This window comes from Hemicordylus capensis, chromosome 4 (genome assembly GCF_027244095.1).
Source record: "Hemicordylus capensis ecotype Gifberg chromosome 4, rHemCap1.1.pri, whole genome shotgun sequence".
In the NCBI taxonomy this organism is placed as follows: Eukaryota; Metazoa; Chordata; class Lepidosauria; order Squamata; family Cordylidae; genus Hemicordylus; species Hemicordylus capensis.
This window is the reverse complement of record NC_069660.1, coordinates 233,201,021-233,216,696: the sequence shown is the minus strand read 5'-3', so window position 1 is coordinate 233,216,696 and position 15,676 is coordinate 233,201,021. Positions and strand designations below refer to the sequence as shown.

General features: G+C 42.0%; 1 protein-coding gene across 2 annotated transcripts in view; it reads right to left on the bottom strand.

Moving 5' to 3' along the window:
- Window positions 1-15,676, bottom strand: part of LOC128324042 (cadherin-19-like) — a 107,714-nt gene that overhangs the window by 58,376 nt on the left and 33,662 nt on the right. For both annotated transcript variants that reach the window (XM_053248146.1, XM_053248147.1), the window contains exons 2-3: window positions 7,816-8,044; window positions 4,436-4,490 (exon numbers count right to left, since the gene is read on the bottom strand). In XM_053248146.1, coding sequence (XP_053104121.1) covers window positions 4,436-4,490; window positions 7,816-8,022 — 262 coding nt within the window. In that variant the 5' untranslated portion in view covers window positions 8,023-8,044. The remainder of the gene's footprint in view (window positions 1-4,435; window positions 4,491-7,815; window positions 8,045-15,676) is intronic.

Below are 15,676 nucleotides of genomic sequence, written 5' to 3'. Positions count from 1 at the left end.
ACAACAGAACCCTGTACCCCATGGGTTAGCAACCCCATGGGAGTGGCTGGCACCCTATGTGCACTACACCACCACTCACTCTGGGCCACCCCAGTGCCCTCCAAGTGCACTTATGGGGCTGCTGAAACCTCCACTATACCTTATAGAGAAAAACCTTAAAGATGAGTAAACTTCAACTGTTTACCAAAAACCAGCCCTTTGCCCAATCCCTCTGCAATTTGGGTGGTAGCCTCCACCCATTAGGCACTACCACTTCACCACACTCTTCCTCCCCAGATCCCACTTTATGCCCCAAATCTGCCTCTAGCCCTTTGCCCAATTCCTCTGCAATTAGAGAGCCAGCGTGGTGTAGTGGTTACAGTGCTGGACTAGGACTGGGGAGACCCGAGTTCAAATCCCCATTCAGCCATGAAATTAGCTGGGTGACTCTTGGCCAGTCACTTCTTTCTCAGCCTAACCTAATTCACAGGGTTGTTGTGAAAGAGAAATTCAAGTATGTAGTACACCGCTCTTGGCTACCACCTCACCACAGTCTTCCACCCCAGATCCCACTTTATGCCCCAAATCTGCCTCAAAGACACTAAACCTTCAACAATTCACCAAAAACCAGCCCTTTGTCCAATTCCTCTGCAATTTGGGTGGTAGCCTCCACCCATTAGGCACTCAACTTAAACTGAGTAGTACCTCACTGCCTTGTGGGTGGGAGTGGGGTGTAGTTGGCACATGGCAGTTGACAATTGGCACTGTCTAAAAGACAGTCAAAATGAATAGAAGAAATGAAGGTGTGTAATGAATCCTCATAAGGATTCACTGAGTGAAAGTTATTATGCACCAAAGAATCCGAACACTTAAAAAATAGTGACCACACATTTTGCTCCATAACTCCACTTCTATAAGGGCTAGAGCTTAGCTTTTTTCTTCAAATGAAAGCTGGGAATCTGGGGAAATTCGAATCCGAATCGAATTTGGGGTGATTCGGATGGGTCAGATTCGGATCCAAATCGAATCAGGGTTGTTTCAATTCGGTTACAAATCGAAACACAGAAAATCCAAATTGCACACCCCTAGTAACAATAAAGATTTGATTTGACTATACCTAAAGTGATCTCCCGTCCACCCCACCATCACTCTTTTCAACCAATTTTAACTTGATGTGCGGATCACCTTAGTTGCAGCAGCTCCACTGTGGTGACGGCAGGCTAGCTGTGGCTCCTCTCGGCCCCACCAGTGCTCCCTCCATCAGCGGGGACCTGGTTTGGGCCTTTGTGCTGCCACCATGGAGTCACTGTGGAGCTGCTACACCTAAGGTGACCTCCCAACCTTGCCCTGCCCTCTTCTCAACACCTTTTAACTTGCTAAGGAACCTCTGATGCTTGTAAAGAGGAATTCTTTCTGGATTCCCCTTTACAAGCATTGCAAACTGGGTCAAACCATTTGAACTTGTTTGTGTGCATGAACACCAACATTTGACCTGCCCCACTGGTTCTAACAGACTGGTTTGTGTACCAGCAGTTCAGTTCAAATTCAGTTCTAATTTGAACCAAAACACTGCTGTGGCTCCGGGCATACCCCTAGTCATAAATAGCATCTAAAGGAGAAGATTTGACTTCCAGACAAGCTTTCATCCCTCATCTTTCAAATGCGGCATTTGTTATTATGCTTCAGGAATTATTCCATAGGGTGAAAATAATATATCACTGAAATCAACAGGGTCTGCAGCTGCAGGTATTTATGGAATGTTCTAGTAACACAGTAGTATTGTTAGAAATCTCTGATTGATTTCGACTGAAAATATTAAGCTTTCTTTCCCCTTGCATGTCTGCATTTTCTTTGGCTTTTATTTTGTCCTGAGCTTTTCCAAGCATATGTAAGTATGTTAACTGTTCTGATAATTTTTCACTGGCTGTAGTTTGAAGAAATAGTAAACAACTCTTTAAAAAAGCAAGAATACTGTATCAATTCCTAATTTCATGCCTGTGGTGTGACTTAAAAGAAATAAACTCATAACATGCAATGCATCTGAGCTACACCGAGCCACACCACAGGACTCTGATAGCTTTTTATAACCTTGAGGTCTGTAATGAGCATTTTCCACTGAAGAGCAGATAGTACAATCCATCTACAGAAGACAATTTTGTCTCTAGTTGGGAGTCAGTCATATCCTGCTCCCAAATCTGACACCATCCCTACGGGCCTTCAATAAGATTATCCCCATGAAGGAAATATTCTCTAACCACCTCATTTTGTAATGCAATGTTTCTGCCTAACTCATTTCTTACCTAACATCTGAAAAAAATACAAATTGACCCCCCTCATGGGGAAAACAAAACCTAGAGCCACTTTCCATAGGTTTTTGTCATCAAATCACATTATCACATCTTATCCCAAGACATTCTACTACTGTATGTTTCACTGATAAATTAGTCAGTAGAGCCCCAAGGGCATTTAGTTGCTGATATAAATTTATCATACTGTCAGTAAATATGTTGATAGGAAAGCTGGATGTTTTCAGGGCATCAAAATAAACTTCCTAATCTAACAGTTTTTGTATTGTGTCTTGTCTGGAATTGTTCATCTTTGCCATTTGCACAGAGACAATGAGGAGCCAGACAATTATGGATGAAAGGGGCACAAGCAAGAGCTGAGTCAACAAAAGGCATTTGATGCATCAAAGGAACCTGAAGAGCAGAGGTTAAGTAACCCACTAAATTGCATGGTTAGCACATCTCCCTAGTAGGGGTGTGCACAGAACCGGATGTTCCAGTTCAGTTCAAGTGAGAACTGGACCAAACTGAACTGAGTCAGTTTGGTCTGGCACTTCCTTGAGCACCCCCCCCCCCGTTGGTTCAGTCCGGTGGGGATTCCGTGACCTTAAAAATTGTTTTTTTCAAACATCCCCTCTGGGGAAGTAAACCGAGGTGGTGATGGCGGGTGTCCACAGAGGTTGACTCTCCCCCGCCGGCCTCCCTTAGTTTGGCCTTTCTTCAGCCCATTTTGGGGCCTTCTCCCCAGCACTGCAGCCATTTTTGAGGGTGCTACACCTGCACAATGAGCCTATGTGTGGCCTGGGGAGCCCGGTGGAGGGAGGGGCAACCTCCATGGACCACCCCACCACCTCAGATAACTCCCCAGAGGGGGTAAGTTTGAAAAATAAGATTTAATTTTTTTAAAAAACAAACAAACCATGAAACCCCTGAACTGGCCGTGTGTGTGAGTTTGTGTGTGTGTTCAGTCTGGGGTCAGACCAAACAGGGTGTGGTTCGGTTCAACTCCAAATAGTTGAACCGAACCATTTCGACATTGAACACGTTTGACATCGAACCCGTTTGACATCCCTACTCCCTGGCAATGCCAGTAACTGCACTGCTGGGGAGGGGCTCAGGAAAACACCAGGCATAAGGACAAAGTGAGTAACCAGAGGACAATGCCTGTTCCCAAGGCCTTCACCCTCTGAGCCTAAGCTGTGATTATGAAGACCCTAGACCCAAATCTGACTGCTAAACCAACACAACCAAAATAAATGGAAGTTAGTCCCCCTAAACTACTGCCCAGTTCACTCCCTGGGATGAAACAAACTTTGTCTGCTTTCCAGCTTTCCATGCCCAGAATAAGGCAATTAAGGAACTTTGGCCTGAAGGGGGCAACCTCCACCAAAAGGGCCAATCAGTTCAGGGGAGGAGGGATTTTTCCCAAGGACCCCATATGGGTGACCAGGGACACCCTAGGCCAAGGAAAGGTTGGAGTCACCAGGAATAATAATTAATTTATATCTATGTGCAAATGTTATGCAAGTTAGTGCTATTTTTGTCCTCTAAAGCACCTTTGCGAGAGCACAATGTCCTCTATGTCCTCTTTTTTTTTTGGTGATGCATGTCTTCAATGTTGGCAATCTGGATCTAGCCACCCTAATCTTGACCAAGATCCACTTCACACAACCACATTCAATCACAAGGTAAGTTCAAGGAACCAATCCATTGCTGTGATGAAGTCATGTGTTGAAGTACTTGGCAAATTTGGTTTTAGTCTGTGTACACCACCTCACAGTCACAGAACACTGCTAAATATAACATGGTCTCAATGCAATCCAAGCAAATATGTTTAAGCCACATAACATAATCTGGTGATCTTTGCAAACACAGCAAAAAGGGACACAGGCCTTTCCAGAGGCATGTCATCTAAACTGAATGGTCAAAATAAATATGAAGGAAGACAAAAGGGTATGTTCAAGAGTTCACAGTAAAATAAATTATTGTAGGGATGTCAAAATCATTCCTGGTATGCTCTCTTAGCAAGTTCCCACTGGATTCACTGACACATGTTTAAACCGTTTTCAAAGAATCCTTCGAAAGGTGCACTCTGGTAGCAGTAACTTCTTTCCAAAACACAAACACAGAATTTGTAGGGGGGGGGGGAAGCAAAGCACAACATGCAGTACCTTCCTCAGACATTTCAGGAACGGTGGCTTCATAAGGACCATCCAAGAACCGTGGCTGAAAGAAGAATGTGTAACAAGCGAATCTTAAATAGTATCCCAACAGCTTTGTTGTGTTTTATTTCAAAACAGTCTTTATGTCAAATCTTTTCGAGTCACTGAGGTGTTTTGCATATAGATTTTTATTCGGTTATAAAATGTTCTAATATGTCTATCAAATTTCAAAATAATAATAATTGTGGATTGCTTGCCTATTTTGTTAGCATTATTTGCTGCCCTGTAGCAGTAACAGAATCAAGCTGTTTATTATTTCTTTATTGGATTTAAGCCCCACTGTTTGTTCATCAAAGTGACTTACAACATTTAAAAATACAATTTCATTAGTTCTTGGGAGCCAAAGCAGAGAGCCAGGTGTTCTTCTGCTTAAGATGGCTTCCATTGGCAGGTATGGATGGAGGAATTTGCAGAATTTGACAAGTTACACATAGTTTTTGCTACTACCTAGCAAACCATTGTTTAGAATATAGCTGTGGATCTTCTATTTTGCTCCAACCTCCTAGCGGATGAAATGGAATTTTTAAAAAAAGACAAATTCAACATCCAAAGATACAGGAATTAATCAAATATGAATGACTTGGGTTGATAAGAATTCAATTATGTATTAAAAGTATGTATTCACAAATCTGAGGAAAACCAAATGTGTTTATTTCAAAGAGGCCAGCTTTTGGCCAATATCAGTCTCGAAAGAAAAATGCAGAAAGAGGCTTAATTGAAGTTTGCCTACTGGAGGCCTAACTGGAATTCCTTTATTCAAAACTTTGAATGAAAAATGCATCTGGAAATGTGCACAGCTGCCTAGGGATCTCCATTCCATATTGCTTGGGGTCCAGTTGGCACTTCAGTTTACACAAGTTAGATTTCCACTGCTTTTCCTCTCCTCATTTCCCCTTCCCCCACCGATTTCCTTTGATTCCACGCCCTACAACATTCCAGAGGGTTTCTTGACCTTCCTCCAGAGAAAGATTTTTTTGGGACTGAAGGAGCCAGCATGCTCCCATCCTATGTACTATAAGCCCTCTTCAGTCACTCAAAAGGTGGGTACAGCATACCCAGGTACATGGGATGTGAGCATGCTGGCTAGTCATGCCCTCTCTCCTCAGAAAGCATTACATTAGGGAGCACTGACTGCCCAGCATTCCAAATTGCAACTCACAGGAGTCCTCTTCAGACATTGTGTTGTACAATTGTACAGATGCCTGCACACTTGCACATGTGTTTGTGTGAATGACTGTACTTGTGTTCATTTTCAAAATGAGCCTGGATACATACCCTTCAAAAGCATGGTATAGGATGCATGGTAAAGATATGCTGCCTCTGTGTTCAGCATACCAAACTGTACCTGTGTACACTGTACACTCATTATATGAGTGTTCAGCCTAATGTCTGAATAGGGATAGGGAGAAACTGTCATTAAATTAAATATTTGTCTCAGCAGGCAAGTGCTGACCACAAAGTGCAATGACATCCGAACATGTGGCTAACTGGCATGTTCCCGTTTCCCCTTTGATACACACTGTACCCACTTTTTGAATGACTGTGGAGGACTAGAGGTACAGTAATCAAAGCAGGGGTGGAGCCACCATTGTGCAGACGGGTTCAAAGAACCCAGGCTGCCGCTCTCCTGGAGTCGTCCCTGGCTCCTAGCCATGCCCCTGCATCTGACATCAGAGTGTAATATTGCACTCTGGATGCCAGGTGGCTTCCTACACAACTGAATTCTAGAGCTGAGTTGATTTTTTTAATACACACTTGTTGGATATACACTTGATGGAAAATCAAGGATTAATTGCTATGTAATGTGTGAAATTGCTCTGGGATTCTGTCTTAGTGGCAGTTCAACAAACTATAGTTTGAGGGGTGTTTTTTTTAAGGGGGTATTTTTAAGACTGAAAAATTAAGTTATTAGATGACACTCATTTAGTTGGTTTAGCTTCTGATATCACTGAGATGCATGACACCTGCAGGGGCATCTTTTTCCTCTTTGGCACAATAGAAAGGGATGCAGCTTGTAATGCAGTGCAGAAGCCCCTGCTGTAATGACAAAGTGGATTGGGGGAAAGGCTTTCCTATGTTTGAGCAATCCTTTCTATAAACAAATGCAGCTCTCTGGACCATGGCCATATTATTCACCTGGAGCAATTTAAAGCTATAAATTTGCTTTCCTGTACTGCCAGATTGATTTTTAAAAGCAAAGCAGCATATCTTAACAAATCTGAATAAATCATTAAATCTGAATAAATCATGTGCCCTTTCCTTTAAAAGGGTACCATGTTTGTGGGGCATACAAGATATAAAGCGATTCTCCATTTGCTCCTTTTGAAATGAGACATCATACTTCCAGAATAGTTGCCTTAAAAGACTGTGAAAAGTAATTAATGGATTTTGAGCACTTCACCCTTTGGGCCCAATTAAATTTTAGTGCTAGTTAATTAGTGGTTAAACTTTTCCCTATTCATTCAGCTCAAAAGTTGCCTTTCAGGAAAGGATGCAAGATAGAGAGAATGAAAATGGCTTTAGCTTTGCTTTGTTGCTGTCCTTGTTGCTGAAAAGAAACAAATACTCCTTGCTAAATAATAGCAATGAAGTAAAAAGGAGAACCTTTAAGAAAATCATTGGCCAGTGTATATTTAAAGGGTGGGAAGCGGTGGAATAATTGCTTATTGTGCCAAAACTACGTTAACATAATGAACCATGCAGGTTCCCGGAGCTTCCTTACTGGTAAAAGGAGTCAGTATTAATCTTCTTCATTAAAAATTAATGAGGGGTAAATCAGCCACTACTTAGTGTAATAGACTATCTGGCTAAATACTGTTGGTAAACTGCATTGTTCCTCCATAGGTCTGCTCTGATGCAGTGCCAAAAAGAACAAGAAAAAAGCTGAAACAAATTGCCAGATGTTGATAAATGAGGCCTTTCTTTCCCTTCAGAAGATGAAGAACAACTTCAAAGCCATGTGTCAACAGAGTGCTGGATATTATTTTTAATTGTAGAATGCATTTTACTTTTTAAGATGCCGAACACAATGTAGACCTGATGAAGCCAGAAATGTGTCAGTTCTGCAGTTTGGTATCTTGGACTGGGAAGTGCAGCCCAGCCCATAGCAAACTCTGTTGCAGGAGTGGACATGAAGAAAGCACAGATAACATGCTGATGCTTGCAGCAAGCTTTGGTGCCAGCATCTATTCATATGCATGCTCTCAAAAGAGAACTGCAGGGAGATTGTTCTCTCAGCAGGCAGATTAGAAGAAGGCTTAGCAAAGTAAGAAGATACTAATCAACACCTCCCTTTGTGGCTAAGCCTCCTAAGGAAGGTTTTACTGTACCTGGCCAAATGTCAAAAGATGTGTTAACATCAGTTCCTCCTGTACAACCAACAGACTCCGCATCCAGCCACGTTTCACTCTCTGAGGTCTCACGAAAGTTTGATCCAACTCATCAGAGTTACAGTTATGCATGCAGGGAAGACATGCCCCAAGCTGGGCTTGGATCAGTGCAAGAGAGAGCCATTTGTAGCAATGCATGCCCAACATTTCCCTTTCAGTCAATATGCATCTGTGGGAAGACAAAAAGTAACTCTTACAAAGCAGTGCAACTATTGATTCTGTGTCAAACCAAAGGTTCAATTTTCAAGATTAAAAATTCTTTCTGTTCTTAAAAGAAATAGAAGTCACACACATTTTATTAGGAACTAAAAAGGCATAAAGTCAAACATTTTTAAAAACAAAAACATGTAAAAATCCCTTCATTCTACAGTTAATTCATTTTACAAATTAAGCTTGATAATTCCTGTTACTAAATGTTAACAAGAATCATTCAACATATTAAGTTAGTTAAAATTCATTTTGAGCTGTAGCACATTTAACCCAGCCTTTGTTTTAGAGCCAGCCCAATGTGAAAGGAAGAAAAATGCTGAATCATTCCCTCTCTATGCTTTCACCCACAAAGGCTGTTCCTTTAAACTTTCCTGTACTTGGTAGCTTATTCACTGCCACCACCCAGTTATTAAAATAGTTTTATCCACCACCCCCTGGACTTCAGGAATTCCTTCTCTTACTATTGGAGAAGTACAAAAACCTTTCACGTGCATAGTTACATGTGGTGAGAAACCTTGAGCTGATCAACTTGAGGTGTGTTTGCACCAGAGTAAACCCCTTTCCAGTCCCCATTTCCTGAGATAAAAATCCACTGAAAGAGGCTGGTTAAAATTTGCAAAGAACAAAAAGAAAAATAAACTTTATTCAAAATACTACAGCCAGTTTCCGTCTGAGGCTTTCTCAGATTTAGTTACAGGTAAAAATGCTCAGTTGATTACAAGGTTCCTTCCAAAAAGTACTCCAGCTGATATTGGAGTGACACACTTTAATAATCATGGTTACCCAGTTGCAAAGAATATGGATGTAAGAAAATACAAAAGCACCCTTAAAACTTTAGAGACTTTTGCAGTGCCCCGGGTGGATGGACACCGGCTATTGTTTCTTAGCTTAGTTACGTTACAGGCACACAGTCCTAGACCAGTTGCAAGGATATACAGAGCACATGAAAGGAAAATAAAAGTCTAACACAAACTGTTCCCTAGGCTAAACTTCCAGAAGCCAAAAGCCCTGGCTTCCTTCCCCCTTGAACTCACCCCAAACTCCAGGAGAAAATTCAAGCTCCTGTAGTCTTCTCTTCCAAGCACTGCACTCCTCCTTTTTGCAGCCATTTCCCTGGCCACACCTCTGGCTGCAAGCCAAGCCTAGCTTCAACTGGACAAAGAAAACCCTTATGGTCCTCTAGGTTCCACCCACCTGGTGATGATGGTGTTAAACATATATTACTTGTTTACACAGTCAGACAGGTGTTATTGACTGGTTTGTTAAATCCAGCCATTGAGTCCTTCCCAAGGACCTGGGATGGCTGAATTCTATTCTCAATACTGTTGGTTATTATAGATATTGTCACAAAATATAGGCTGTTCCCAGTAAAGTTGCTTTTTGTAATTAGCTGGTGGTGATTTCTGTGGCCCCTATGGTGTTGAGGTGCTCTTCAAGTTGTTTTGGAATTGCACCCAGGGTGCCAATTACCACTGGGATTATTTTGGTCTTTTTCTGCCACAGCCTTTCAATTTCAATTTGTAAATCTTTGTATTTAATGATTTTTTCTATTTCTTTTTCTTCTATTCTGCTATCCCTTGGTATTGCTATATCGATTATTTTAACTTGTGTTTCTTTCTTCTCGACTACAGTTATATCTGGTGTATTGTGTGGCAGATGTTTGTCTGTTTGTAGTCTGTTTGTAGTTATTATTATTATTATTAAAAATATTTATACCCCACCCCTCCAGTACATTACTGCTCGGGGTGGCTCACAACATTTATAAAACAGTTACAATATAAAATCAGACTAATAAAATTAACCAAATTAAACAAATTAAAAATCTAAGCTAAAACCACCATCAAAATTAGCTTTTAAAATTCCAAATTAAAATCTTAAAACTAAAAACTAAGAATTATAAAAACTAAAGACTAAAGAACCTACCAGATATACACAACAGGTGAAACATTTAAAAGCCTCTTTTAAAAGATGTGGTTTTAGTTGTTCCTTAAAAACACAGAGAGGAAGCATGGCAAAGCTCTTCAGGGAGGGTGTTCCAAAGCTGAGGGGCCACAACCGAAAAGGCCCTGTCTCTAGTTCCTGCCAATCTGATCTCTGTTAATGGTGGGGCCATGAGCAGGCCTGAGATGACAAGTGGAGGGCCCTGGCAGGTTCATATGGGTGAATGTGGTCTGACAGGTACTCTGGCCCCAAGCTGTGTAGGATTAGGGTTCAGCATAGATTCTCTGTGCTGAAATACAGAATACAACCTGTAGGTGTGATACTCCTGATTTCCACCATCTCCTCAAAGGAATGGCAATTTCTATAACATTGGATGAATCACTTCAAAATCTACATTTGAACTCTTGACTCACAAATGATAATGATGCATGATTGTGTGTCCTGATTCACAGATACATTCAAATCTAGGTTTACTGGGTTACTGACAGTATGATTGTGTGAATTCATACCAAGGCAGGAATCTCCGATTCACCTTAGGCCATAAACCGACTAATGTTGTCTCAATAAGCCAGGTTTTCCATCATGAGAAGGGAAGCTGGTTTTTTGTGTTTTTTTGGTCCTTCCCCATTCCCTCTGCAGCCACCTGTGCCTCCTGAAACTATGTCCCTACAGTCCAGAACTCTCAGGGACATATTTTTAGAGTGCAAATGGAAGGAAGCACTCTGAAAAATCATGCTGCTCCATGATAGAAAACCAGGGCACATCAGCATTAATCTGGATGTTGACCAGTGCCTTGTTGAAGCCTGGATACCTTACTATGGAGAAGAACTTGCACATAGCTCAAATGGTTAAAACAGTCCTCTCTCTGGAGGAGACAAATAACAGTAGAACTCACAAATACACATGACACTCCAGCTACAGAGCATCAATTGTTATCTTCAAAATACAAGAATAACCTACACATTGCTTATACACAGCATTCTGGAAAGTTAAACAGAAAAGAATAACTTATTTTCACATAGATCTACATGGACGGATGAATTCATGGGTGTGTATTAGCTTTTCAGAAATCCTTAATATCCCAATAAATCATCCTTTTGAAAACATTAATCAGTTAATGAATTAGTATTTAAAAAATCACCTTCTTTGAAATCAACCATGCTGCATATTAAGATCATCTGGGGAAGACCGGTTACCATTGCAACCGGCTCATCTGGGGTCAACTCAGGGCTGGACTTTCTCTGTGGCTTTGGAATATCAAAATAAGAGTTACTCCATCTCTGATAGCTTTTTGAAAGACCCTTAAGATGCATCTATTTTCTCAGGCTTTTAATTAAAATTGATTTTAAACTGTTTACTTGTTTTTATCTTATGAAATTATTTTAATGGTTTTCTTTTGTCAATTATTTTTTTATTCTGTGAACGTGTTTTAATAGTTTGGTTTTTTTAAATGTAATTTGTTTTATGTACACCACCTAGAGTGGTATAAAGTATATCAGGTGGTATAAAATGATAGATAGATAGATAGATAGATAGATAGATAGATAGATAGATAGGGTTTAAAATAGACTACCATGTGGAGCACACTAACAAATAATATATTGTATCCTTTTCCTTTACCTTTGATGACCTTTCATTCTATCAATTCAACTGAAAAAAGGAAAATGCAGCCCATAAGTTTCTGAACTGTACATATAATAAATGGATAATACAAAGGATGCATCTGGCGAGCCAAGCATTTTCAGAAGATGTACACCATCAGCATTTGGTGAGAGTGGTTTCTTTATAGACAAGATGAATAAAACAATGCAAAGCCTGGAATAATTGAGTGAGCTTTACCACCTTCCATGAGGCAAATAAAACATTTCATAGTATCTGTTTGCACATACATTCCAGTTTATTAAGATGTACTGTTAAATCAAACAATGGTGGGCTTTTATGGCTCATTAAATATGAGAGAAATGTTGAGAGGAGCTTGCCAACAGGCACACTTTGCAAATTGAGATCAGTCAAGTTTGCTCATATGAACATTACAAAATGTTCTTATGGGCAAACTTGCCTGATTTCCATTTCCAAATTGTTCCTGTTGGTGCTTCAACTTGCATTACTATTAACTTCCCTAGGCTGTGAATGGTACAGCTTTCCCTTTTTTCAGATACGCTCATCTTATCCCTGTAGTCGACACTAGGGGTGTGCACGGAACTGGCTGGTCCAGTTTGGTTCAAGTCAAGAACAGACTCAGCATGATACAAAGCATCCAGTATGTTTGGACTAGGGATGTACAAACAGGTTCAACGTCGAACACGTTCGACGTCAAACCTGTTCGGTTTGACCATTTGGGATGCTTTGACCAAACAAGGGATGGTTCGGTTTGACCCCAAACAATAAAACTGAAGAGGTTCGAGGTCAAACATGTTCAACGTTTAACCTGTTTGCACATCCCTAGCCCAAACATACCAGATGCTTTATATCATGCTGCTGTCCTGACTGTTCACACACACCTGATGCTATGCATGAGCTTTGCCCTCCACTGGCAAACTGTTGGCCCAGGAAAAGAATATCTGGCTTTAGGGTAACTTCCCTTATTTCAGGACTCTGTTAAGAATCGCAAAGTCTAGTCTAACACCTTTAGAAGCTACTCTGTTATAAACTCCAAGGTAAATAATTGATACTGACTGAGAACTTAACTATGAAAAAATAAAATACAAACTGTGGTCAGCATTAACAGTGAGAACAGGAAATAGGAAAGAAGACACAGACCAAGTTCAAATGTAGCACAAAACCGGAGTTAAACGGGGCAGAGGTTGGAACTCCAGTATGTCCAAATTCATTAAACGACGGTTTTGTGGCAAAAGCAACCTGCAATTTGCCTCGCTAAACTCCAAATTGAACCTTCGGTTTGCACAAAGGTTTGCCACCAAGACCTCTGGTATGGCTGCTGAAGCATTACGTCTGATCCTGGATGCCACCATAACTGTGGTTTCGTGCTGATTTCCAAACCACAATAATAGAAGCAGCAGTGCAGACATGCCCAAGACTGCAACCACTGCATGGCTGGGGTGGTCCCAGCCCCTTCCCCTTGGGGGGTTTGCAGTCCTTAGGCTTCCTCATGAGAACACCAGTCACTAGGGTCAGCATTGCTCCAGTCAAAAGAGTGATTTGCCATGTATGTTGGTGGATGCTTAGCCGAGGTGGACCACACGTTCTCAAGAGAGTTCCAGGCTATGGGGACACCCACTAACAACTCATGAGAAGAATCATCAGAGGGGAAGGGAGAGAATTGCCAAGCAAAATATCTAATAATGTGCGATGACAAAACATCCCCTTCTCCCATGGATTGTTCTCTCACAAGACTGCCAGGCCATTGGGGCTCTATATTGAGCCAGGTTGCTCTATGGAGGAAAGCCATGGGGACGGTTACTCCGGCGACTGCTCTCCTTGTCTTGGTGACTGCCGCCAAGTACTGTACCTGTCAAAGCTTGTCCTCTGCCAGTCTGCCCACGTGAACATGTTCACCCTTGCTTGTGCCCCCAAATGGCAACCCCACTGTCCTGGGTTTGCTGGAAATTGGGGCTCCCCTCCCGCATGATTCCCTGCCCTGGCAAGTCTGCATACAGCACAATTCTGAACCAAACCTGGGGATTTTGAATTGGTAAAGATCTGTTCACACACTGAATGTTCCCCCCATCCATGTATGTGACCAGGCTCTGACACATGGAGCATCGAAAGCTTCTTTGAGTGCATGCAAGGCTTCACAGGGAAGGGGTGGGGTTTGCAGCAATTATGTGCTAATTTTTACCATGGGGAGTTGGGGACCCCACACAAGTGGGGGCGCCATTGCTGGGTTAGCTTAACTCGTGAACATTCAGTACAAAAGGTGACCTAGGGATTTCAGTCATATGGTCCTCCCCAGTAGACTTGTCCTCTCATAAGAGGGTGAGCCCAGCAGCAGTAAGCTGCCAGTGGAGCAGGAGTTTGGTTTTGTCTGCATGGACTGTTTTGATGGGATGATCCCTCACAACACCACCCTAAGTCAAGGCAGGACAGACCCCCCTCCCTGCCCTGGATCCTTTGCTCTCCCTCATATACATAACCCCTCCTAGGAAGCATTCATGTTCCCTTCCATTTCCTGAGAAAGGGAAATTTCCCTTTCCTAGTGCCCCCCAGGACCCCTCCCCCTGGAATTTTGTTTGGTTGCAGGGCTCCTGGGGGGGGCAGTGCCATAGCTGCCAGAAGAAGCGCTGCCATGGCATGACATTTAAAGGCATATTATTAATGCCTCTTTCATGCCAAGGGTTGGCGGAGTGCTCAAAAAATGCATGATCACACTCAGCACACCCCCTTCAAGACTGTGGCCAATTGTGGCTGCTCCACCAGGGTGCTGATGCTTTGCCGACAATCTGGCCATGGAGCTTGCTGAGATCGGCCTCGACAGTCAAACATCAGAGAGGGGCTACCCTCTCCTGCAACTGGAGGTTAGTGGGCTGCAGCTGGAGAAACATCTTCAGTGCAATTTACAATTCAGAATTGAAACTGCAGGTTCACCAACCTCCAGTTTTGTGCTATATCTGAATGCAGCCTGTGAGAGAATCAGAGATTTCCAGTACAAGTGGCCTTCTCAGGCATTTGTGAAAGCGGAAGGAGCAGCATATATCTGCTGCCCATTGCATATCCAGAGTGAACCTGAAGGGATTTAAGAGATTAAATTTGGTTTGAATCATTCCAGAATAGCAAACCTAAGGGCAGTGCTGCTTGTTCATACCTCTCTAAGATTATATACTGTGCCTGTAGCATAGGCTCTTCCAGGTTTCCTCTAGCCACCCATCAGTCCATATCCAAATGGTCATGGAGCACTAATTCAACTTGGCTGGGATTTATGTTTCTATATCAGTCTGCTAGACAGTGAGATACCTTAAGAAACATTGCCAGATGTTCTATCCAGCCTCACAATCACGGAAACGCCCACCATCATGCTTTCAATTTTTTTCCTCTACAGATAAGCCCCGCTGTAAGCGTGAGCAGCAGGTATGCTGCTGATTGACAAGGTGCAGGACTCTATAATGTCTGAAAGAGGCTTTTGTTCTGAATTATTTCTATTGGTTACCATCACTACAGTTCAAATGGGCAAATAGTTCTATAAGATCTGAATGCCATCCTACATTGTACACTATCAAAGGAAGAAAAGCAATCATCCTTACTGACAACAAAACTCAAAATATCATTTTCAGCCACTTCACAAATGAAATAATTCCATTTTCTCTTCAACTCTGCAGACAGGTGACAAGTCTCAACTCCAGAACTGAGAAAATATGTTCAGCTATAAATTAGCCCAAATTGTGATCACCTTTTCCTGACAACAGTTACTTTGCACAACCAATTTGTAAGCGTTCTCTGGTAGCTCTGGAAAGGAATACTGCATAGGGAAGCTTGTTAGTACACCCTGATGACACATGCTATAGATACAACAATCAGCTTATTAAGCATACAGAACGTGACATTTTCACTCCAACATAAGCATCCCACAAGGCAAGCACTCGACAGGCAGCCATCAATGGTGGAAATGTAAAGAGGATAACTAGTGTTTGAGTCCGCTGGATCAAGTTTTAAATATGAGCCGCAGCTGTACTGAGTCAGACCAATGTCTGTGTAG